General features: G+C 30.6%; 1 protein-coding gene across 1 annotated transcript; it reads left to right on the top strand.

Moving 5' to 3' along the window:
• Positions 1–17,308: 17,308 nt before the first annotated feature.
• LOC144558341 (FCS-Like Zinc finger 2-like) lies at positions 17,309–17,936 on the top strand. Its single transcript, XM_078307166.1, has 2 exons — positions 17,309–17,661; positions 17,782–17,936. Exons 1-2 carry the CDS (start codon positions 17,417–17,419, stop codon positions 17,933–17,935), a joined length of 399 nt encoding a protein of 132 aa, XP_078163292.1. The 5' UTR covers positions 17,309–17,416; the 3' UTR covers position 17,936.
• The last annotated feature ends 9,756 nt before the right edge of the window (positions 17,937–27,692 follow it).

Genomic DNA, 27,692 nt, shown 5'->3' with positions numbered 1-27,692 from the left:
ATATCTCATTAATTAACTCAAAATCACTTTGATTATCATATAATGGCCACTACTAATATAGGCCATTCATTGGTTAAAAGACAAATGATGATGCACTAAGCAACCAATCCAACATAAAAATATGTGATCACATGGAAATGTGGGACAAATAATTTAATTATAGTAAACTGAGTCAGAATAATTAAGTGCAACTTGCTTTGATTGGTTGCTGGTTTGTTGTTAAACATGAATTAATTATGTTTGTGGGGCTATAATTGAAGAGCCTTGCATTGAAATGGGGAGAACAGACATGAACGGCCCAGATTGCATCTCTCTTGAAAGAAAGAAAGAGATTGATTAGTTTGTAATTCAACCCATTAATTATCAACCAAATGCAATCTAGACCGTTCAGCATGATTCTCAGTTCTCACCATCTTAATTATCAAAATCACACAAAGTGTAGACCCCACTTTTTAATTTTCCCTTTTTCTTCCTTTTCTTTCCCTTCTTCTTTTCTTTTTGTGGTAAAAAAAAAAAGTAAAATAAAAGGTGGGGTCTTCTTGGTTCTTTTTTTCTTTGTAGTTGCTTTGGACCCCAGTACATGCATTTAAAGGTGCACAAGAAGTAGAGAAGCCAGAATCAGTAATCTACGGTGTAGCAAGTTATAATTTCACAGAAAGGTTACAACTCGCTGCACCATTATTTTCTCACAGTACGTCACAGGGAATCTGAATTAAAAATGTTCATTTCGTATGGGGACCACAGGAACACTCACATCATATCATAAGGTACCCCTTTTCTTTCTCTCTCTTAGTCGACATGAAAGCGACCTTTTCCTAGCCAAATTGATTCTTCTAGTTAAGAAAAGAAAAATACTTATTTATTTATAAATTAAATTAATTCATACATAATATTATTAAAAAAAAACAATATGTCACAATCAAATTGCCTTGCATTCCGCGTGAATACAATTTCCACAATTATTGGGACTGTGAAAAATAGAAATAAAAAAAAAAGGAAAAATAAATAACAAACGACAAGAAATCATTATCAAAATACAATTGTTCATTGTATTGGCTTCTAGAAGTAAAAACAGATTCTCATTCTCAAAATAGTCCCATTGTTTTCTCAAAACCCAAAGCAACCCAATAAACCGCCTTAACTCCCCAACTAACCGGACCCTGGTTTACACTAACCCAACCTCCTTTTTCTTCTATATAACCAATGCATTCATTTTTTTTCTCCTCTACCAGACTACCACCCTCTCTCTCTTTCTCTTGCAAACAACTAGAACTTGAAAGAAGCAAAAACATAAGCAATCTTTAATGGCGACAAGATACAAGTCGAACATGTTCTACTGCGATGCTGTAGAGTATGACAGTGGGGTCCAGTACTTCCTTGACTCCTGTTCTCTCTGCAAGAAACCTCTTTCTAAAAATAGAGATATTTTCATGTACAGAGGAGATACACCTTTCTGTAGCGAAGAGTGTAGACAAGAGCAGATGGAGATTGATCAAGAGAAAGAATTCAGAAGAAAACACAAAAAGGTTGGATCTTTGAATGGCAAGAAAGGAAGCAGAGATTTGAAACAGAGACAAGAAGAATGCGATTCGAATCAAAGGATACCTGTTGTAGCTGGGGCTTGGTAGTCTCCTTTCAATTTTGATTGGATTTCACTGCCAAATTTTGTTTCAATTAGTGAGAGATTTTGAAAAGAGGAGTTTTGTGTACTCTGTGTAATTTTTGTACAATTTATGTGAAAGATTAAATCTTTTCTCAAATGAAACTTTTCCCAATCTAATTTTACAAGTAATTTTTTGTTGTTCTTTGATTCAAAGTTTCCCCATCCAAATGAGAGATTATGCAAAATTAGGATGGTGTACAAAATATATTATTATTATTTGTTATAATTCACAAAAGAATACAAAAAAGAAGAAAAATCTAGTGTAAAAGACAAAAGAAGAAAAATTATAATTAAAAACACATTGCCCGTGCGCCTCTGGTTTTGCAACTGGCTTTAAGAAAACCAGTTGTAAAAGAAAAGTTCTTTTATTGTAAATAAAAAAAAAAAGCTAAGAGCTCATTCCTTCAAATGAAATGAAAATTTCAACCCATTGTAAAACGAGCTTTTCTACTAATTGATTTTTTTAATCACTACTATGAAATTTTATTTTCAACAAACACTGACTAAACAAGAAAAAAATATCTCAAATTGGCAAAATATTTCTTTTAACTCCACTTGATTCGATCCACATCAAAAATTATATGGACGAATCTCGATGTGGATCGAACGGCTCCGATCGATAATCAGACCAAATTTGATACAATGACCAATAAACCGTCCCAGAAAATTTGCAAATATTAATAAATTAACCAAGTAAACAATTTTTACATGATGTTTCTTGTGTTAGTGTTTGTGTGATTTTATATTTATATATGGGCACTAATGCCAAAAGTAAAATAAATAAATAATAGTTTCAACATTTGGGCTTGAGTTTGCCTCCTAATGTGCCCCATCACAAGGCCCAATTGATTCCATGAATAAATAATAATAACATTATATTATTATGTGTATGTGTATGAAATCTAAGCGTATGTTAAAATAACAAAACGAATCAAATTGGTGCCTCGGTTTTTGGCTTTTTGCATTGATTCCACTAATTACCCCCACTAATTATTTTATTTAAAAGATTTTGTACTGATATCACTGCTGGTGAATGAGAGACACTAGAGAAGGAAGATAGTTGCTATTGGAACAAGGTGCTCTGCTCCTTAAGCACCTCCTCCTAGAATAATTATTTTCAAATATAACGGACAAAAATCAATCAAAAAATAATATTTATAGGATATATTTTAGAGTAAGAAATATTTTTTACTTTAATTAAATAATCTTTTCTTAAACAAATTACAAAATTTTATTAAAAAATAGTAAAAAGTATATAATAAATTGATATATTTTTAAAATAATATCTTGGGAACATCTAAATCTGTGGTGGTGAAGGTGGCCAACAACTTGCTCCTTACTGGATTAAAACAAATTGAAATTTGATTTTATATAGAAAGATGGCTCACTGGATTATTAATTGGAGACTTGTAGTTGTTTATTACAGTATTATATTGTGCATAAAAAGCCAGAAGTTTCCCACGCTCTTCATAATTGCCCAAAAAATGATGGGGCTTGTGCTGAGAAAGTGCCTACGTATTCAGAGGCGGAGCTACATTCAAGAAATAAAATTAATTAATTTTTATTTATTTTGAAAATTTTATATGTATACATAATTTTCTATATAATTTAGAGTAAAATATTATAATATTAATTCTCATTCGCACTATGAAAATTTTATATGATTTCTTTCTGTAACTTGAAAATCTAGCTACGTCGCTATAATACCGAAAGAAAAATGTAGAAAAATAAACAGACTACAATTCTAAAATTACTCCAATAGTTTAATTTACTTATTATATTTTTCAATGCTATAAATTGATTCTCAACAGTAGATGTCGCAATTTACTGGTACAAAACTGCCGCCGCAAATTATATGGAATGTTATTTATAACAATTTTTTCTTTTAAAACGCTCAAAGATAATTTTTAAATTAGCACCGTTTTTTTGGACTTTATCCTATTATAAAAATGAAATTATATTATTTGATTAGTTTTTATATACAAGTACACAAATTTGTTGTTTTTTTGAAAAGCTGAAGTGTGTATTGTAAATGACATGATTAACACCACTATTTTCAAATTCAGTAACACAAAAAAAGTTGAATTTGTTTTCTGTAAGAATGAAATTACGCTTTAGGTACATCAAACACAAAATCTTATTTTTATTTTTATTTTATTTTAAGAAAATAAAACAATGACAAATGAGCTATTCAATTTAAAAAAAATGAGAAGGTATAACATAATCGGACGGACAGAGGCACATATGATGCAACGTAGTTTATGTGTTGAGATTGCTATTCTGTAATGTGACCGAGATTTTCATTTATACTCTTTCTAAAAATAGATAAACCAAAACACTTTACATTTACCGGGCTACTAAGTCAATCTGCAGTCCATTTACAAGGGGCTGTAAATTGACTTAGAGCTCCCTCAAAACTTAAATATATTTAATATTACCCTGGAATTGAAAATATACTATGAACCAATATGCGGCTCTATTCTTGGAAGCCACAAATTGGCTTGGCGGCCCCCCAAAAACCCAAATAGCGATTATAATATTAAATATATTTAGAGTTTTGAGAGGCTTCAAAGTCAATACGTGCCGGAGTGTAAATGAATCGGATAATACCCGATTTCATCCGAATTAGAAAAAGTACTTAAATTATCCTATCTGTATCCGTATCCGAAAAATTATAACGGATACAGTAAGACTTTGTACTATCCGTATCTGACCGTTTACACTTTAAACCACAACAAATATGATATATGTTCTTAATTTGATTTATTAAATTGCATATTGTACGAATAATATATTAAATTGCATAATATATAGGATTTGGCTAATATGCTATGGGTTGCATAGAGGCCTCCTGTGCTACGGGTCAATATTCGAGTTTTCAAAATCTTAACGGTCCATCCGAACTATTCATCTTGTTCTCCATATTAATATGTGCTTGGAAACCAAATTTTATATTTTTTGGAAATTTTTACTATTTTTTTAGATTTATTGAATATCGCTGTTTTTTATGGTCCAGATTTGTCTGAAAAACAACGATTTTCAATAAATCTAAAAAAATAGTAAAGAATTTCCAAAAAATGTAAAATTTGGTCTACAAACACATATTAATATGGAGAACAAGATGAACGGTTCGGATCAACCGTTAGGATTTTAAAAACTCGAATATTGAGCCGTAGCACGGGAGGCCTCTATGCAACCCATAGCACCGTAGCCAATTCCACGGGAGGCCTATATATATATATAATGACTAATATTTTAATAATATAATATATATTTTGTAACTAACAAGCTAATTTTAAAAAATATCCGTATCTGTCCGATATCCGATCCGTATCCGAAAAATTATAACGGATACGGATACTGTATGACCACCATCTGATCCGTATCCGACCGTTGACATCCCTAGCCCAGCCTCCAAGAATGGGGCCAGATATTAATTTGAAGGCCCTAATATTTTTGAATTCCTCGTAATTTGAGATGTTTTGATTTTTTTTTTTTGAAAAGGTATAAATAAAAATTTCGACAAAAAATTATATACTTTTTCATTAACAGAGTGGTCTCTGTCCCTCAACATACTAGCTTTATCCATAACCATAGAGATATTATACATATTCTTAGTTGTCCTTGTACGCATAAAATTGTGCGGATACAATACAAGTAACATATACATTTTATACGCAAAGAAAAATTATGCGAGTATTTAAATTAGCCGTAGACGGACCAACAAGGCAGAAACTTATTTAAAAATTTATTTTATTTCTTTTTATAATGCATTAATACTTTATATTTTGTTTATCAATCAGGAGCATGAAATAATACATGCTGGTTATTTGTTAATTAAAAAATACATATTATATTAAACTTAAATATTTGGTTATGCCGAATATTATGTAGTGGATCCGTCATGAAACAATGGCTTTATTGGCAATATTAATTTTGATGCAGCATGTATGATGTAAGATCACATGCCCCTCAGACTCAGAGCACTGATACTTTCAATTTTTGGAGGCTAGTGTGCATAAACTTTTGGCGTAAAGATATCCATAAAAAGTGAAGAAATTTCACTTTATAGGAAGTTGGGAAATGAGAACCTTAAAAAGTTTGTACTCTTATACCTCATTCATGACACCAAAAATATGCATCGAAATAATAAATTGTTTGTCGTCTTGCACCTTGCCCTTTTTCTAAGTCGGCACTTGTTTTGGTTTATCTCACCATTGCAAGCATTGCCCAATGCCCATTAAAATGCTGGTTTTTTTTTTATTGGTAATATAAAAAATAATAAAATCAAATCCAAACCGATTTTTTTTACATACCCACAGATTTAATATGTCCTAACCGCTTCACAGTGAGACGGTATACTTCAAGACCGCCTCACAGTGAGGTGTAACAGATATTTTATTTATCATGAAAATCACTGTAGCAAACTTTTTTTTTGAAAATCTTAGTAGAAGCTACCAAGTACACTGGAGCAAACTTAAACTCTGGATCTCATTGAATCCGTATCCTATGCATTAACTTGAAAAGGAATCTTTTGAGTTAATGAATCTTGACCATCTGATCTGTTTTAAGATTCGTGCACAATAGATCCGCACTAATATTAAAGGACCCCTATATCATAAGCAGGGGTCCAGATTGGCACCGTTTAAAATCTGACGATTGAGATTCATTAACTCAAAAGATTTCTTTTTGAGTTTATGTAGAGGATATGCCTTCCTCAAACTTCAGGTATTGAAACAAGCCGTTCCACTGCGAGATGATTAGAGCAGATTTCAAAATATTTGAAATTTGAAGGTATTTTTACTATTTTTTTTCTGAGGGTATTTAAAAAAAAAAATCAGAAATGCAAACATCAATCTCAGCAAATTTCTTTTAATTACCGAATCTGTATTATGAGAAAGTTATTTTTTTTAAACTGATAATCTTGATTTTGACATCATAATATTAAACGATATTTGTTGAAAAAGATAGTAAGGACTGTTTTTTGAGAAATAAATAAGAAAAAAAAAATATAAATTATGAGAAATAATAAGGACTGTTTTTTTTTCTGACAAAGAAGACCGAACAAATGATTTGCTCTCTTGATTCGGTCTCTTTAATATCCGAGAATGTAGAATTTAGAGCATCTATATATGAAAAAAGAGGAGAGTTCATGTTTTGTGTCTGCATCATGTTTTTATTTTTAATATGTTAATAATTCAAAATTTAAAATATAAGTGTCAACATAAAACCGTTAAATGTGATATATGATATTTTCTCTATTTGCTCATGAAAAATTATCAAATTTCGATTTTGTTTTTATGTGAATTATTTAATTTAAAAATATCTATAAATTATCCATATTAGTACCTCTTTACAAACTCTTTATGACAACCAGAACAAAGTTGAATGTCATAATTTTTTATACGCACGAATATAAAATGATGTAGATCATATCCAAGTGTTTTATTTTAACATTTAAATTTTAAATTTTGAGTTATTAATTTTTGTAAAAATGAAGGCATGATAGAAGTATTTGAACCCTCATCAAAATATGAAGAAAATAGATGATTTTGTAACCGTGTTAGTGTAAATGTAGGAAGTTAAGTATACCTTCTATTGCACACTTCATTTCTTTTCTGAAAATTTAATTTTGATAATTTTTAAAATGATTAATTTTGATTAAATTGACACTATATATTGCAAATTTATGATAATTGTTTTAAGAATCTGTTTGTCTTAAATTTCACATATAATTGATTTTTATAAAATTGCATAAGAAGATTGTGTGCCAAAAATAAAAAGAAAAAAGAAATAAAAAAGGCGGACCCAATGAGGATATTTTATCAACGATATGAACCTTTTGAAGATACAATTCGTCTGTTAAAAGAAATATCCAGTCTGAAAATTAATTAGCTCCTATCATAAGAAAATTAGATGCAAAAAAACATAACTAGATGCCAAAATAATTAATGAATTACTAAAATTGGAAACCCACAAACAATGAGAAACAGAGAGTTTAATATTTGTTTTATTTATAATTTTATATGTGCTCGCTTTTGATATATAATTTCTTGATGTATATATAAATACATGCATACAAATAAAAATTGAATAATAAGATCAAAACTCAATAAATTCTATATGGATCCAAGTTTGGCCATACTATTTCTTATCAATTTGGATTGTTTAAATTTTAATGCAATATAATTTTGTCCTAATAAGGTTTGCAAGCAATAATCACATTACTTTAAATTTCTTAACTTGCCAAGGATAAATTAATTAGAGATAACCTCAATTAGTTAGATAAATTAGAAGAGAACCCCAACCAGGAAAATAATTTTGTCATTTTTTTTAAAAAAGTTATATAGAATAAAAATGTGTTTGGAATTATTTGGTACTTTAATGTCCTTTCAGGATAAAGTGGAAGAATATATATACTTTTTGAAACTAAATTGTCAAAGAAAAGTGAGATAGGATGAAAGGTAAATGAAGATATGTTTCGAATAAAAGAACACCAAAATTATTCCGTAATATATTATAAAGTGCCATTATATATTTAACTATTTATATTTGTAATCAATTTTTATCGCAATTATATTATTTATTTAACAGTAAAAATAGTACAAATAACAATAACAATTATCATTATGTTTTAATTAGAAATATATAACATTTTTTATTTCTGATTTATATTTAAAATGATAACAAGTAATGATAAGAAAAATTAATTTGGTGTTGACGGATCGAATTTATACTAAAATAAATTAAAAATTTATGAATTTCACATATAAATGCATCGATCACTCGTGAAGTAGATCGATTTCAACAGTTTGAATTCCTCGTTTGAATATCTTGATAGATTTTAGAGTTAAGCTTACCAAAAGCATGATGAGTTTAACAACACCTTAATTGTACTCATAATTTTTATATTATAGTATAATTTCATAATATAAATTGTAGTAAAGTTATGTATAATTCGTTTCATTGTTGATGATAATGACAGTAATAATAACACTACAAAAATTTCTAAATAATACAAAATATGATGTTTTATTTTTCTAATTTTCGACTAAGAAACAAAATTTTGTTCTTCTAAAATAAAGATATGGAATACCCTTATAAAAAAAATTTGGAAAGAAGAGTTCTTCCATTTAATTTTAGAAAAACAAACAAACAAACAAACAAAAAAACGAAGCACCCCTAAAAAAATAAAAATTAATACATCAGCGAGATTAGTAACAATATACATTATAAATTCGGGAATAATTCGAGTTTTATTCGTTTTTTTTTATGTTTTCAAACTGAATTCCGAATAAAACGCAAGAAAACGTATGATACATTTTATTCCCGAATCACGAATTACCTGCAAGAAAACGTGATTTTTTTTTTTTGCTTCCTTGTTCTACTGAATCATTCTCGAATAATACCTGAATTATACCCGAATCATAAAATTTTGACTCTGCCGACTGAACCCAAACTATTCATTTGTCACTATAATTACAACTCCTGTAGCATTTTATATGTCAACATAAATTCCTATGTCATGCACTATTGTGCGCGTCTTTTTCTTATCTTATTTTTTTATTCTTTTTCAACTTTTGAACCAACTTTTCCAGAAATAGTGTAGTGCCCATAAATCAAAATTGATTTCAAAACGCGTAGTTATCATTCGGACAAAAAATAGTGCCGGGTGCATGAATATACCACAGGAAGATATTTATTTTGCTTGTCCTTTTTGAAAAGGATGGAAAGGGACACAGAAATATTTAAATTTCCTGAATTAATTTCTTATTGAGATGTATTATTATTTTATTTTTATTTCCCTCCATTCTATTTAAAGCGCTTTATTTTTTATTCTGCCTTCACTTAAATAAGAAATTGTCTCCGTTTTATTTTATCTTTTATTTGGTATTCAGATTATACTTATTGTAATACATGTTATCAAGAAAAAAAAAGAATAATATAGAAATTCAGCAATATATTATTTAATTCATATCTTTATCAAAAATCTATGCTGTGAAATGAAAATAATACCATGCATATATTAATACAAAACCATATCTTAACTAACTGCATTAATTTAATGTAGATCTTTTCATTGTATAAAACAAATACTGTCATTGTCTCTGAACCGTAACCTAATACATACAAGCTAGAGTCACAATACCTAACTACATTAAACCCCAAAATATAAAATATCTCCAGAAGGATCTACCAGCACTCAGCAAAAATCTCTGCTGACCTCCTCCATTTACTGAACTTGTTTATTTTTTACCTTTTTCTCTCGTGATCTTAGTGTGTACATTCAAATAAGTTGGGATAGACTAGAAATGAAATTCAACGGTGTAATTATAAATTAGATGTAAATTAAGTTCAAGAGGTCACCCATTATAATATTACACAGGTGGATTTATCTTGATATATACATCATCAACTAAAAATATTGTGAATTCAAATGCTTTATATATAGTTTATAGAGTGAGTCTATGGTACTATGCATATTACGGGTTGTTACCGTGCTACGGCTCTATATTCGAGTTTTCAAATTCTAATGGTCGATCCGAACCGTTCATCTTGTTATCCATATTAATTTGTGTTTGGAGACAAAATTTTACATTTTTTGAAAATTTTTTACTATTTTTTTAGATATTTAGAAAATCACTTGATCTGAAAATTCTAGACCATCCAAAAACAGTGATTTTCAATAAATCTAAAAAAATAGTAAAAAAATTTCAAAAAATGTAAAATTTGGTCTCCAAACACATATTAATATGGAGAACAAGATGAACGGTTCGGATCGACCGTTAGGATTTGAAATCTCGAATATAGAGTCGTAGCACGGTAACAACCCGTGATATGCATAGTACCATAGACTCACTCTAAATAAATAGTAAAAAAATAGTATTTAACAAAATCGCTATATTCAGACCATTGAATTTTTCTGCCCATCTTAATAAATAGTAAAAAAAAATTAAAATAAATATAAAATTTGATCTGCAAGCATATTTTAACATATCTAACATGTTAAACGGTTTGGATCGACTGTATGGACTTTAAAAATATTGAATGTACGTAATCCGATTTCATCAAAAAATAGTGTAGTGTAAGTAAATTCCTACTCATTTTTCAAAATCAAACATCTATCCCATGTACAATTTAAACTATTACACAGGGACGAGACAAATAAATGTGCCATTTTCATTCTATCCCTAATATTTAATTTTCTGGTAAAAAATAACAAGTCCGCTGAACAATAATGCATGTACGTGGCAAGCAAGGATACCATGCATGCATCTGGTTTAATCATATATTATATCATCAAATTCATTTTGAGGTACAAAAACATATACAATAGTACAAATTGTACAATACAGCCCTCTTAATTAATCAATGCTGTTAAAATATGATTTCTCATTTTCTCTTTTACATACCAGTGATGTCAGTGTATTTGACAGAAGGTACCACCTAAGATACTACAATATTTGGTGTCTTCAATTAATTTTTAGAGACATGCCATGCACCGTGAATCCGTGATGCTGGTCGATGAGGGGACACACGTGTCCTGACACAACTATCCACGTGTCCTACTCGGCTGCATTGCCGAGCAAGGCTGGCTACAGTTAGCTATGAACTTAATTTTTTTTTATATTCCTCTAGATTCACCTTCAAATAGAGAAGAGAGGAAGAAAGATTCTCTAGATTTGTGAGTCTTACATAGTACTTCTCCAATGGAATGCACTGGCATTTGTTTCCAACAACTTGGCATTCAAGTTCCCAAAATTTGATTTATGTGTAGGTTTGTGAGTCTTACATAGTACTTCTCCAATGGAATGTACTGGCATTTGTTTCCAACAACTTGGCATTCAAGTTCCCAAAATAGGGATAGCAAACATGCTTGGGACTCGCAATTCGATTGTGACTTGTAGCTGACTTGTTTACTATCAGCTCACTCGTTACTGAATTGAATTGGAACTTAGCTCGTTCGTTACTAGCTTAGTTTAAAATTTTCGAGTTTAAACTGAGGTCTAACTCACTTGTTAGTTCGCGAGCTAGTTCCGTTAAGCATTAATTTGCGATTTTATATGAATTTGTGTGCATTTTATAATGTATATTAAAACTTAATAATTCTTTATAATTAAAACTTATTTGTAAAATTTATAAAATTTGTAAAAACAACTCGGTTCAGGTCGGTCCAAAAAATTTGTAAATTTTATTTTCTTGTTAAAACAAGATTCAACCAAATCCAACGAGTTAGCTCTCAAGTTAGCTTGGTCTAGCTCGTGACGATTTCAAGCTTTGATTTTAGCTCGGATTCCTAAAGTCAAGTCACTCGTGAGTTGGACGAACCAGCCCTTGACAAGTTCATGTTGAGCCCAACTGATGACGAACTAGCTGGTTGCCATCCCTATTTATGTGTCATATTTAATTCTAGTTTTTTTTTGTGAAAAGTACAAGAAAATAGTGCATTTCTCCGAATTACAAAATAATTTTTTAATACAATACGAGTAGGGTTCAAATAATTTGTCTTTTAGGACTCATATTATTATCATTGTTTTTAAAATTGACATAATTGATATGAACAACTTAATATGTTCTTCATATTAAAATATATTTGAAAATCAAATTTTATATTTTCTGAAGAAAAAAAATATTTTTTTAAATATATAAAAATAAATATTTTCAGAATATTATGGATCATTCAAAAATAGTGATTTTGTACCTATTAAAAAAACATAACATTTTGTCTCCAAGTACATTCTAAAATGAAGATTATGTTGAACAATTCGAATTGATTATTAAAACTTAAAAAAATAAAAATAAAAATATGTGACACAATTAAGACATGAAAAACACAAAGCATGTGAATCCTCCTACAATATTACTGTTACATGTTGTTATTAGGTTGATACTGATATTGATACTGATACTGATATATTTTCAGTAGTAACTAGTTATAACAATTACAACTCTGCAATTTGTTCACATACTGTAATAAACTTTGGTTGCTCAGAAATTGAGAATAATAAATTAGTAGTGGGATAGATTAATATATCCTGGTATCTGACTAATTCAAATGTTGATTTAATAAAATTTTAAATCATCAAAAATTGGAATGAGTCTGTGTATAGATGTAACTGACAGCCTTTCACTAGTGGAAAAACTGAAATCAGGATCGGCTTATTTGGATCGGCTGTATGAACCAACCGATACTAATACCTATCTGGATCGGTTTTATCAATAAAACCGATACTAAAAGCTAATGAAAACACAGCACATGAACTAATTGGATCGGTTCCTAGCAAAGAACCGATCCAGATAGTATATGGATCGGTTCTAAGCTAAGAACCGATCCTAATACTTGATAATTAGAATTGCTTCTTAGCTTAGAACCGATCCAGATACTATCTGGATCGGTTCCTATATAAGAACAGATCCTGATACTATTTTTTTTCAAAGATGGTTCTGCAAAAAAAAAAAAAAAATAGTATCAGGATCGGTTGTTTATAAACAACCGATCCTGATACTATTTTTTTTTTTTCAAAGTTGGTTCTGCAAAAAAAAAAAAAAAAAAATAGTATCAGGAACGGTTGTTTGTAAACAACCGATCCTGATACTATTTTTTTTTTTTTTTTTTGCAGAACCATCTTTGAAAAAAAAAATAGTATTAGGATCAGTTGTTTCAAAAAACCGATCCAGATAGTCCATTTTAGGTTTTTATTTTTCCGCGCTCATCCCTTCTCTCCTTGCGTCTCTCCATTATTCAAAATTACAACTCTCTCAACTCCTTGTCTTCTCTAGCCGCAAGTCTCCTCCTCTCCCTCCGTCTTGCCGTCTCCTCTCAGTTCGATCGGCTCAATAAAAAGAGTGCTCGGTGCTCAACGCAAGTGTGCTCGACGCAATAAATCCACTCACTCGCTCGGGTGCTCGACCCTCTCCTCTCAGTCCGCTCGCCTCTCAGTTTAGGTAAATTTGCTAGATTAGTTTTGCTAGTTTAAGTAATTTCAAATTATCAAATCAATTCAATTCGGTTTCAAATCAATTCGGTTTCATTTAAATCAATTCGGCTAGTTTAGTTTTGGATTGAAATTACATGGGATGGTATTCTGTTTTATCAAATCAATCCGGTTTCAATTCTTTGGGTACCATAAATCCTAAAAGAATAATATTGCAATTTTTCTTCAATGAAATGACAAATGGAAGCAAACCCGATTGTGTGAATAAATGGATATGATATATGTTTTTGGGTAAATTGATATATATATCTCTGTGCTTAGATAAATTATGATCTATGTTTTTTGAAACAACCGATCCTAATACTATTTTTTTTCAAAGATGGTTCTGCAAAAAAAAAAAAACAGTATCAGGATCGGTTGTTTAAACAACCGATCCTGATAGTTTCTATTTGGATCGGTTATTTAACCGATCCAGATTATTGTAGTATCAGTATCGCCTTCATCAGGATCGGTTGTATTCCGATACTAATATGCGTATATAACCGATCTTGATTCCATATTTTCCACTTGTGTTTGTCACTATTCAAATTCGGATTAATACGTGGATGTTGTTCAAACTAGGGTGTTCTTAAGTTCACCAAGTTTTTTGATGAATTCAAGTCTAAAACTCATTGAATCAGTTTTAAACGACGAATCCGAATTGTTGAAACCTGCCTACTTAACGAGTGATGCAGCTACATGTAAAAAATTTTAATTTTAAAATTACTTTTGCATAGAGTCAAGTGGTCAAATACGTTCAAAAAATGAATGTATAAAATTAATTTATTAACCTTCTAATTTTAATTTTAAACTAAATTAATTCAAATGTTTAAAATTTTCACATGCAGACGCATCACTCGTAAGGTAAGCGGGTTTTAACGGTTCGGATTCATCATTTGAAGCCGATTTTACGGATTTTAGACTTGAGTTCACCAAAGAGCTTGGTGAAGTTAAGAACACCCTAGTTCTACTTGTTCTGTTTCATCAAAAGGAAAGTGAAAAGTATGGTATAGTACCGGTACCAGTTGTCATTTGTATATACCCTGGTAGCTTCTGTCGGGTTTTCAAAAAAGAAAAGTAAAATAAGAGTAAATGCTGCACGTTTGCTTAAGTTACAAATAACATCAAATGAGATCTAGGCCTTGTTGTAGGTACATTTCTTGATTCATATTCTTCTATTTTTTTGTGATGCTGGCCATGATGTCAAACTTGAACCTCCATAAAAAAAAAAAATTGCAAGTTTTCTTAAAGATATAGATATTTTCAGGATGTGAAGTTTATCATGACTTTTTTATTTTTTAGGCGTGTAAAGAAAATTTTACTTTTATTTAGTTTAAAAAGTTTAATTAAAAATATATAAATTGAAATATGACTAATGAAGGGTACTTGAAATTTTCTCGGAAAACAATAATGTTCTTCAGATGAATTTTCTTTCTTTGTTTGTTATATTTACTATTTCAAAGTCATGCTCTGAAAAAATATATATAAAAAGATGGAGAGAATCGGATGTGATGTTAGGAAAGAAAATGAAAGAGTTGGCAAATTTTATTGACCTCATGGAGCATAATTTTTTATTTATATAAATTATTTATAAATAATATAGAAAATTAGATGGAGTGTAATGAAATTTCGATTCCATAAAAGAAATTGAATCATTAATTCGGTTCCTTAAGACATTTTAATGCTTAATTCTATTCAGTTTTTTTAGACATTAAAAAGGACAGAATCATTAATTTGTTTTTTTAGCTAGTTGAATTTTCTGTAGCTGTGGAAGGGTGACAAAAAAGCTTGTAGTTTGTTGCTCAACCATGACTCACTTGCGAACTGTTCGCTTGTTATTGGATTGAGCTGTTAACGAGCCAGCTCGCTACTAATTCGGTTTAGAATTAACGATTTCAAGTTGTGGCCTAGTTTGCCCACCAGCTCACGAGTTAGCTCGGCTAGACATCAATTTGTAAATTTGTATTAATTTGTGTGCATTTTATAATGTCCAATTCGGTCCAGCTCAATCCAGCTCGGTTCAAATAATTTGTAGAATTTATTTTCTTCTTAGAACAGGATCCAGCAAGATCCAATGAGTCATCTCGTCAGCTTGTGTGCTAGCTTGGTCCAACTCGTGACAATTTCAATCTGAGATTTCAACTTGGACTCTGGACTCTTAAAGTCAGCTCGCTCGTGGCTCGGACAAGTTATCTCGTAACGAGTTCAGAATAGACCCAACTCGTGAGGAGCCAGCTCGTTGCAACCCCTACATTTTGTTAATATAAATAAAAATATCTGCTCACAGAGTTCCGATTTAAAATGAACAAATGTATCTTTGTAAAAATTGATGCAGTAAATTTTTTCAAACGAAGTAATTTTTAAATTATCCTTCTCCTTCCACTCCCTTCTAGAGCAGGTCTCAAGTTTCTAAAAAAAAAAAAAAATTTAAATTGAATTATATATTTCTCCTTCATACGTAAGGAAAGTTATCTACAAGTCTCCTAATAATATAAAATATAAATAAATACTATTTAAAAAAAATATCAAAATCTGCTAGATTTTCGAGTCATATATTAAAAAAAATAAAAAAAATCAAAATTGTCAACATCACCAACAATGATTAAGTGCCAAGCCGGCCAACAGACCAGAAAAACAGAGACCGGTTGCACTATTTCCTTTATTTAATCCCACAATTATAAAAAAAATTGGAAATGAGGCCCACCAAAACCAGAAATTATGGATGCACTGAAATAATTAAAGTTATGCAAACGTAACAAGCAACGGTTTTGATTGGAAGAGTTGGTGGGACTGGTGATTAACACTTTTTATACATTTGTGGAATTCAAAAATTGATGGTTTTGCCTCTTCTCGGCCAATGGATTCAACAAAAAATAAAGAAAAAAAAATTAGAAATAAGCACTACCCATCACTTGGTTTTATTCAACTTCACATGAAGACTTGGCTTACGTATAAATCGACCAAAGCAACGGGAATAATTAGTTTTGGTCATAGCTAGCTGATCAGGTTAAATTAAATATAATAATTTTAATACATAATTGTTTTATATGATGATGAATATTAAAGTATTATGAAATTATAATGAGTTGTAGCTACGATATTTAATTTTAATTTTTAATTATGAACAACTCATATAAACAGCTCAATGTGATATAAATATCGCAAATCATACAATCATTTTTGCAGTTTTCTAATACTTCCATTATAAAAAAATAATAATTTATTGAAAAAAATTATAAACGGTTGATACTAAAGATTCTCTTTTTTAATTGTAACTAAAATGATCTAGAAAATTAATAGTTTGTTTCTCCGTTGTACTTTATCATGAAAATCACAGCATACTACTTTTATCAACCATGTGATTATTTTTTAAATTTCAAAATATGAAATTGTATTTATATGCATAATATCATAATTTCTCTCATCAAAGCATGTAACAATATGCACTAAAAGTTCTATATTAACAATTTGATCAAACTCGTTGAATGGTTAACTAGCTTAATAACCTGATTATTGTTTTAGACATCAGTTGTAAAATAAAAAATAATAAAAACTACCAACCAGCACTTGTGTTACTATTTATGGTACACCTAGTCTATAGATGAAAAAGCACCATAATTGTTTTCCTTTTTCATTTCCCTTTTATATATACCCTTTTCTTCTTTCCTTCACACCATCCCATTTCATAGTCTCTCTTTGACTCTTTCTTTCTTTCTCAGTTACAGCACCAAAAGAGCACCAACAAAAGAAAAAAGATCAAAGTTGAAAGCAAATAAAAATGGAATACTCTCCTTTCTCATCATCCTCTTGTGATTATTACGATGTCACCGATCTAGAAGTCGGGACCTCCGGCGACACAGCGAATAAAGCCTCTTACTCATACAAACAATCGCCTAAAAGCAACAAGGGTTCAAGCTTATTTTGCGAACCTTCCGAAATCGACAACGAGCCGCATCATTTTCTCGACACTTGTTTCCAATGCAAGAAGCTTTTATCAGGAAACAAAGACATCTTTATGTACAGGTAGCTACATGTCTCAATATACATATACATACACATATTTGTTTTGTCACATATTTCATTTTAACATATTACTTCTAGTGATTATGTTTGGATTTTAACTGTTTTTTTTTTTAATTACAGAGGTGACACGCCATTTTGTAGCGAAGATTGCCGGAACGAACAGATTGTGATTGACGAGGCGAGAGAAAAGGGATGGAAACACTCTTCTGAGAAACAGAAACAGGGAAAGAAGCAGAAACAGAGTTCACAGAGAATCCCTGTGTGGGCATCGTAGCTAGCTAGAGAGCAGAGAGATTAGGGATGTCTGTTGTTATGGGACCACCTGTCAGTGGCGCCAAACCACCCGTGTGTGCTCTGTGTGACGCCAATGACAGGTGGTCCCATAATAGCAGACATCTCAGAGGCTTTGTGTTGCTATTGCCGTGAATATAAAAGACTAGGGATGTCTGCTATTATGGGACCACCTGTCAGTGGTAAAACATAGCACACAGGAGCTTGCGCGCCTTTTCTATTTTATGCTCTTAAGTTAATGTACGCAAAGAAATGTAATGTACAAATTGTGAGCAGTAAATTTGGTTTTTGGGCAGCAGTTTGTTTGTTTAATTGAGCTTCCTATTTACCAGAGTAAATATTATATGGACTTGGCTACGGTGCTATGGGTAGCTAGGAGGCCTCCCGTGCTACGGCTCAATATTCGACTTTTCAAAATTCTAACGGTCGATCTGAGCCGTTCATCTTGTTCTCCATATTAATATGTGTTTGGAGACCAAATTTTACATTTTTTGGAAATTTTTTACTATTTTTTTAGATTTATTGAATATCGCTGTTTTTTATGGTCCAGATTTGTCTGAAAAACAGCGATTTTCAATAAATCTAAAAAAATAGTAAAAAATTTCAAAAAAATGTAAAATTTGGTCTCCAAGCACATATTAATATGGAGAACAAGATGAACGGTTCAGATCGACCGTTAGAATTTTGAAAAGTCGAATATTGAGCCGTAGCACGAGAGGCCTTTTAGCTACCCATAGCACCGTAGCCAAGTCCATAATTAAAAATATGATGTCTCCACGAGCTGAATATCTATTTTAATGAATAGCTTTTGTCCAAAAAACTTTGAACAAATTTATTCTAACGTTGGATTTGTAGTCGAACAGTTCGATTTACGTTAAAATTTGTACAAACAATTATGTGAATTTAAATCGTCCGCGTAAAATTTTACACAGATAAGTTAGTTTAAGTTTGATTTTAGATGAGATTTCGTCCAAAATCCTTTGAACAAAACTCCACCCCCATCTTAAGTAGACCTCAAATGTTATTAATGTTGTTTTGTGTGTGTGTTATTATGGTTGATTTATTTAAATGTATTTTCTTTGGTACAAATGTATTTTCTTTGTTACAAATATATTATATTTGTAGTGTGAAGTAAATAATTATACAAATTTGAAATACATCTATCACATCTCGTAATCGACAAACATATTGTAACCCGCTTCACACAACGTGCCTTTTTTTTATTTTCTATTTATAACTATATGATATCAGTTGCAAATGATATATTTTGAACAGTAACAGCCGCTCCTTTTAGGTTCTTAGATATTTTTATCGGACATAATATCCTATAAAGCCTCCAGACCGGAGACAAATATAATGGCTTTCTCTCTTCAAGTTTTTTAATTAGACACCAATGAAAACCAATTTGTAAAAAAAAAAAAGAATCATTTACAATAAAGTTAGAATTTTGAGTTTTGATTCAGACTGTCTGATCAGAATCTTTACGGTCTTTATGAATTCTAACTTAAAGTCTAAAGACCGTAAAGACTGTAAAGATTCTGATCAGACCGTAAAGACTAAAGATCATAAAGTTAGAATTTTGAGTTTTGATTCAGACTATCCAATCAGAATTTTTACAGTCTTTATGAACTAAAGACCGTAAAGACTGTAAAGATTCTAATCAGACAGTCTGAATTCATAAAGACTGTAAAGATTATGATCAGACAATCTGAATTCATAAAGACCATTAAGATTCTGATCAGACGGTCTGAATTCAAACTCAAAGTTTGAGTTACTTTAGGTAATCCGAATTCAAACAACTGGTGGGTCCGAGAGATATTATCTCATCAAAGAAAAGAAAAATAGAACTAATTAGTTTATAAGGAAAAGGAAAAAAGAACTAAGTTGATCATGATGGTTGCAAGCAGCCAAGCACTAGTGCTAAAACTTTTTCTTGCACTCGTAATCTAAGGAAAAGGAAAAAGAAAAAGGAGAACATCTTTTAATTGCCAATTGACATAAAAAAGACGCATTGCTTCGACAGTTGGACGATGCGGACAGAATTTTAGTGTGCTTAGCTTAGCATTCTTGTGGGCTGCTGGTATTGTCGCAGGCCCACTGTTATGGATTCTCTGCATTTATATATGTTGTTAACATTTCAGAAATCCCTCTCTCAAATTGATAGACGGGATAAAATATCTAGTGGATTAATAAAAGGGATAAAATATCTGTTGATGACGGGTTGATGTAATAAGTTTGTCAATTAATATATACGACTTTAGATTTTGAAATGTGACTCTTGATTCTGTATTATATACATATATATATAAATATAAATGAAGAATAATCATTTATGTACCCGCGCTACAGTAACCCCATTTAGAGAAATAATTTATTATGGTTCCCACTAATTATATTGTGTCCACTAATTATTATTATTCTAAAAAGATATTATATAGTCTCAACTAATTATTATTCTAAAATCCCAGCAGCACCCTTTCAAAGTCTCGGCACTAATTCCGCGTCAACATTTCTCTAACAAAAATAGTTGACCTCATAAAAATAAATAATTCAGTGCATAGATATAAATACTTTCAATATTTAGATATTAATACTTTCAGTGTCATATGTAAAAAGAGGAGGGATCCAATTACAACATTATGGCAATTTAGGTCCCCACAAGCAGTTATGTAAAAATTACAACATTGTTTACTATATAGATATAAATATTTGTGTTCTTTGAACTATATATTTCAAGATTTGACTATTAATATTAAAAAAAAGTTATAGATCTGGAACGGTTGCGGTCCCCACAAACAATTACGGCAGTTTAGGTGCGGGTACGACGTCAGAAATTTCAAAAAAAGGTGCGGGTACGATTATTTAAAAGTAATTAATTTATCATTTACATTGTTTACTATATAGATATAAATATTTGTATTATTTGAACTATATACTTCAAGATTTGACTATTAATATTTTAAAATAAAGTTACAGATCTGGAACAGTTGCGGTCCCCACAAGTAATTATGGCAGTTTAGGTGTGGGTACGACATCAGAAATTTAAAAAAAAAGTGCGAATACGATTATTTAAAAATAATTAATTTATCATTTACATTGTTTACTATATAGATATAAATACTTGTGTTCTTTGGACGACATACTTCAAGATTTGACTATTAATATTAAAAAAAAAAGTTACAGATCTGAAGTGCAGTTTGGTCCCCACAAACAGTTATGGCAGTTTAGGTACGGGTACTGTAGCGCGGGTACTCATATCAGCTTCCATAAATGAAATAGTGTCATGACTGTGAGCTGTAATGGAGGCATATAACAAGAGAATAAAACAAATCTTATAAAATGACATATTAAATGACTTTATTTAATCTTCTTGAAATATATATTTTTTTAAATCTCATACAAAATGACATAAATGACAAATATATTCCTTAATTGATATAAAAAATAAAAAAATAAAAACATGACTAATTAATTATTGATCAATTCAAAAAAAAATTAAGTGATATTTTAAAAATAGAAAAAAAAAATCAAGACCAATCAAAAAATGATACAATTTGCATGTACCGAGTATGTGTCTAAATAAATTTAGAATTCTAGACAGTACACGTAATAATACATCAAGAAGATAATCATAATATTTTGATCTGAAGGCTGATTTTCAATCTGAAATTTCATCTTTTAATCAAAGTCGTTGGCGATTCAGGACATCTACGTGGTTAATATAAGACTGAAGATATCATGCTATTAGTCTTTGGTTTATTGACAAAAGGGTAACGTGCTTTGTGTGAGAAACACGGATTTGAAATCTGGATGGAAGAAATCATCAGTAATAACAAGGATATAATTTGGAAGACAAAGACCTCTATTTTTTTTTTCAAAAAAATATGTATATCATGTCAGGTTGAATATTTGATTTAATGACAAAAGGCAAGTCGTGAGTTTGAAATCCAGACAGAAAAGAGTCCTATAGACTATAGACATTAGAATTTTGAAGGCTAGATCTCCATTTTTCTCTAAAAACAAAATATGTAATGACCATTAAAAGTAATAAAATTTGATATTTTAACCTGAATCAAATGATTTTAAATTTATGAAGATCCAGATTAAAATTTCTTTTAATAAAAAATATTAATGAGACTAAAATTATATTAAGTTTGACAAATTAACATCCAGTTAAAATAGTGTCGGTCAAATTAATCTATTTTTATCATCCTGTCATATTTTTTTTGTTTGTGTTATCTGTAATTATTTATCTGCACTTACTAGAGTGTTAGTGGTTTGTGCTAGAACACGCCCAAAAAAAAAAAAAAAAGATTAAGCGGGACACAATTTTCTGAGTACGACATATTTTATTTAAACATAATCATATTTTTACAAAAAAAAATTTAAAAGTTATTTTTGTAAAAATATGACATAAATATTCGAATGCTTTTACAGCGAGAAAATTGGTTTCAAAATTTGTCAGAATTAAAAAAAATATACATAGGTGCTTTTTTATTATTTAGATAGATAATGTATTGAATATTATTGGTTTGAATGTTTTGTTATCGGCAGTAAAGTCTGTAAAAATCAAATCAATAATAATAATTCAAATCGCTCACTAAATAATTAATTGATTTTCAAATAATATCAAATTTAATATATTTGCAGGAATCAACATCGGTTGTTTTTTTCAATGGAAAAGCAAGATCATGTTGTCCATTTTACTCTCTATCTCTCACTTCAAAGATAAGGAGAGAGAAAAATAAGAGAGAGACAGAGGAGAGATAGAGAGAAGAGCGGAATAATAGAGATTTGAAGAGCAGCTCATTCCATTTATATTTGTAGTGGTACACGTTACATCGTTATTTCCACTTATATCGTATCGTATCGTATCTATCGTATCTGTAATATATTTATAAGACAATATGAATCTGCAAGTGGGCCCCAAAACACCACTTCCTGTTCATTTCGGTAATGGAGATATGAATATGATAACTAGCAATCTTGGGTCCCAGTGTGCGCACATTGTAATTTAAATCATTTGGTCCCTATCATTTTTTGTCTTTACAAAAACTACAAATAATAATCAGTTGTAACATTAATAAACTTTTTGTAATATATTTTAATTAGAGCGAGGCTATGTACATAGGCGGATTCGGAATTTTCGTCAGGATAGGACAAACAAATAGCTAGCTGGATTTAAATAGTTAATTAGATTCAAAGTCATTAACTAATTAAGTTTATAGAAAGAAAGGAAACGAATTAAGTGATTAACCCCAATTTGTCATTTATCAATCATAATTCAATGAATTAATTCTAACTTTAACACTAATTATCGATCGGACACTTGACAGATTAAACTTAATATTAGTTTGTCGAGGAGGGTTCAAATGCACCCAAATTTTTGTGCACCCAAATGCACCTTATCCTTTTTCTCCGTTTTCAAAGTTCGAATAGTCAATCCGAACCGTTAGATGCGATCTATATATTAAGATATGCTTGGAGACAAAATTTTACATTTTTTGGAATTTGTTTACTATTCATTAAGCCACTTTGAAAAATCGCTGATCCAATGGTCCACAAAATGTAAAATCAATGATTTTCAAAGTGGCTTAATAAATAGTAAAAAAATTTCAAAAAATGTAAAATTTGGTCTCCAAGCACATATTAATATATAGATCGCATCTAACGGTTCGGATTGACTATTCGGACTTTGAAAACGGAGAAAAAAGATTTGAAAGATAGAGTGCATTTGGGTGCACAAAAATTTGGGTGCATTTGAACCCTCCTCTAGTTTGTCATATCCATCTTTCTCATTTTCTTTTGACGTCCTTATCATTTCCTCTTCCTTCATCGTCCATTAAATTCTCTCCCCAATTCTTTCCGTCGAGTTTTGAAACAAAAAACTCTCAACTATGTAAATCAGATAGAAATTGGATCCTCTGTGACCGTTTTGGTCCCATTCGCTCAATTATTTGAATTATTGTTTAGATAGAGTTGCACTGGGAGCGCAACAAACTAGGGCAACAGTCTATTAATCTCTACCCGATAATTATATTTTAGAATTGAGGGTAGAAGAGTTGTCATATCCTGACTCTATATGGATCCGCTCCTGACTATAGTAATATACATGGAGCATATTGACATGTGCTACATATTAATGTCTTCGGTTTCAAAATTTAAATAGTCAATCTAAATTGTTTTTCATGATTTTCATATATAAATGTACTTGCAGACTCTATTATACATTTTCTTATTTACTATTTTTTTGAATAGGTAGAAAAATCACTAGAATCTTTAGATGGACTGATTTTCTGCTTATTAAAAAATAGTTAAAAAATTCAAAAAAATATATAATTTAATTGAAAAGTACATTGAATATACAATTGAAATCAATTATTTAAATTTTAAATATTAAGATATCAATTCCATATGACATAGTAGAAAATAATATACGTTTATGCACAATACTGTAGCCTTACTCTTCCAATTAAACATTTCGAAATTTTTATCAATACCATAAAAAAAAAAAATTAAAACACTTCTGGAATTTGAAAAATTCGAAAAATATCAGAGCCACCAATTCAATCTGCAGTATCATTTTTGAGAGGCTGCACATTGAATTGGAGACCATGATATTTTTTTCGAATTCTCCGGAAAACATTTTTTTTTTTGAAATACGGTATAAATAAAAATTTCGGTTAAACATTATCTCAAGGCAAGTCGGCACCTGTTAATTTGATAGTCCTACCAGTAACATTGTATACATTAATACATAGGTTTGCTTGGCGTAGGGAGAAGGGGTGTGTGTGTGTGTGAGCTAATTTAATGTGATTCGAATCTAATCTCAGATTTTCCGTGCAATATGACAAAATTTCTAGTTAATCCTTGTGTTTTATTTTATTGCCGGAACACTTCATTTATTTTGTCATCTTGCGAAGAAACGCAATCTTTCTAAGAATCTTCGGCCTACATTTTAATTTCTTTGAATTGAAGCAAACAAATTTTCTTGGTCGTATTGAAAAATAATTGTATAGAAAGATTCGATTTTGTTAATCCGTCGTAGAAGTACAAAGTCTCACAAGTCGATACGAATATCTTCATTTTTGTATAATAATGTTTTTTTTTTATTAAATTTAAGTTTGACTATTTCAAAACAAAATCAATAATATTAATTACAAAAGTTATGATTTTAGAAATATATAGATTGATGCGTCCAAAGGGTATGGTGCAAAGTTTCAGTACAATGATGTACTTTTTAAACCTTTAACACACGTTTGAGTTAAATTGCAAGTGCACAATTCTATCAAAGTAGTATTTGAGGTGTCGAACCCCAGGGAGTACGATAAAAACTTAGTTTAAACTTTAGTAATAAATTTCAGAAAATAAAATAAAGTAAAGTGCAATAAAAGTAAATTGGGGGGGGTTTTGTTCTAACAATTCCTAAGGTTGGGTTCAATACCCAAAAGAAAGGAGTTTGAAACAATAATTGTAAATAAAAGTAAAAGAAAGGAATTGATTTGCTTTCAAGATTTAGAGATCTAGGGGTCTTTGGTCTACAATCTCTTGCTAACTCTATCTATTCGGTATTTGTTTGAATTCATGTATGATTTGATGAGGTTTCTAACCTAAAGTGTTAAAAATGGTCACGGTCGTGAATTAATAACGTGCCTAGATAATTTCGAACTTCACGGTCGTTCTTCACCCTAATTATCTAGACCCATTAAGCTCTTGTTAGCCTATATTGACTAATTACTTAATCAATATAGGTGTCCTAAGTAGGGGTTTGACTTCACGGTCGTTCTTCACCAAACCCTAACCCTTAATTTCTATAGTTCCGGTTATAGGTATCAAAGTACGGTCGCTTCTAACCTAAAACATAAGATATTTGTGTTCATAATTTGGTACTCTCCTCTCATCCTTCTTTAGATCTTTTGCTTAACAAACCGATTCCAAAGCGGGACTACCGCGATTTCCAGTACTAAACTATGTAATCAACACAAATGATAAATCACAGAAATTAACAATCAAATCCCATAAAACAATCATAATAAAAACAAATAACCGAATAAAATAGAATCAAACAAGTTCATGCATTGACCTAGACCCCTAGAGAGAGATCTACTCCCTCATGGAGAGATCCATTACAAAAATTGGCAAAAATAATCAAACAAGTTCATGATGCGCCAAAAATAGAAACCGTGTTGAAAACGTGTAATTTTGGCTGTCTGCGAGTTTAGTGCATCCAACTGACTCCAAATTTCTTTTTTTAGTTTCTCATGCTATAGATCTTCTTCCTAGCTTTCCAAAAAGTGGTCGCAATCCTAAATCGGAGTTACGAGTCAAAAGTTATGGCTATTTTAAGATCAGGCTCCAGTTATGCGTTATGCTACAGTGCAGCCAGGCCACCCGCACTGCTACAGTACCATCCGCACTGGGATCCGCAATAGGCTCGGACTTTTTCTGTGCGACCAGAGTGCGGCTGCATCGAGATCCGTGCGTCCGCATTGATATCCGTGCATCCGCACTGATTTTGATGTATAGCTTATTATATCTTTTTAAAATTGGCGTGCGTCCAGAAATCCATCTAAATACTTATTTTGGCCATATCACAAACCGTGTGTCCGCAATGAGTAGTTTCCTTCATTTTTCTTCATTTCCTACAAATTAAAACCAACCAAACGCAGTAACTTGATCCAAGGTGTATTATATTCACTTTATATTCAAAATACAAGATATTTGGTGTTATTTCGTGATAAAAATCAGATCGAATATGTATATAATTTAGGCCTATCATAGATCAATACACATTCAGTCATTCAAGGAAACAAATTGTTCAACTAGGCAACAATTTTTGTAAATATTGTAATTTAGTTTTTTAATAAAATTGTAAAGAAGGCTGTGCCTTTCTCCTTTTCAACTCATGAGAATGGAATAAATAAATAAATAGAAGGCTACAATTAAGAATTCGTATCCTATATCTCAAACTTTGCGTGACTTTACGGAACATTTGAACCGTTTAAATAAGTTCTGCACGAATCTCAAAGCACAAATAATACAGGCCCCCTGCGCTATCACCGAATAGACACCGGACACGTCGGTCACGCAAAAGTTGAGATATCTCAGAGGATACACACTCTACAATTAATGGGCTTTTATATTTCGCTTAGGCCTGGATGTTGCTACTGAACTCAAAGCTCCATAACAACACGGATCCGGATCTCCAAATAATTCTGACCGTCTGATCAAATTCACCTTAATTTAGAAGATCCGAAATCTTAACAACATGGCCACTATGCTGTAACCTTTTCATATGAGATATTGAATTACTTAATTTTTTCATTTTGAAGTAGAAAACTGAAAAACCAAAATTATCAAATGTTCATACTTCCTAAATAGAGTAGAACTAGGGTGTTCTTAAGTTCACCAAGTCCTTGGTGAACTCAAGTCTAAAACCCGTTAAATCGGCTTTAAATGACGAATTCGAACCGTTGAAATCCGTCTATCTTACGAATAATGTTTCTACATGTGAAACTTTTAAACATTTGAATTAATTTAGTATAAAGTCAAGCGGTCAAAATTAGAAGGTTAATAAATTAATTTTAATATATTCATTTTTTGAACTTTTTTTGACCCTTGACTCTATGCAAAATTAATTTTTTTCATATGTAGACGGATCACTCGTAAGGTAAGCTGGTTTCGACGGTTCAGATTTGTCATTTAAAACCGATTTGATGAGTTTTAGACTTAAGTTCATC

Source organism: Carex rostrata, chromosome 8 (assembly GCF_964058835.1).
Source record: "Carex rostrata chromosome 8, lpCarRost1.2, whole genome shotgun sequence".
Taxonomy (NCBI): domain Eukaryota; kingdom Viridiplantae; phylum Streptophyta; class Magnoliopsida; order Poales; family Cyperaceae; genus Carex; species Carex rostrata.
This window is presented reverse-complemented; position numbering and strand designations above follow the sequence as displayed.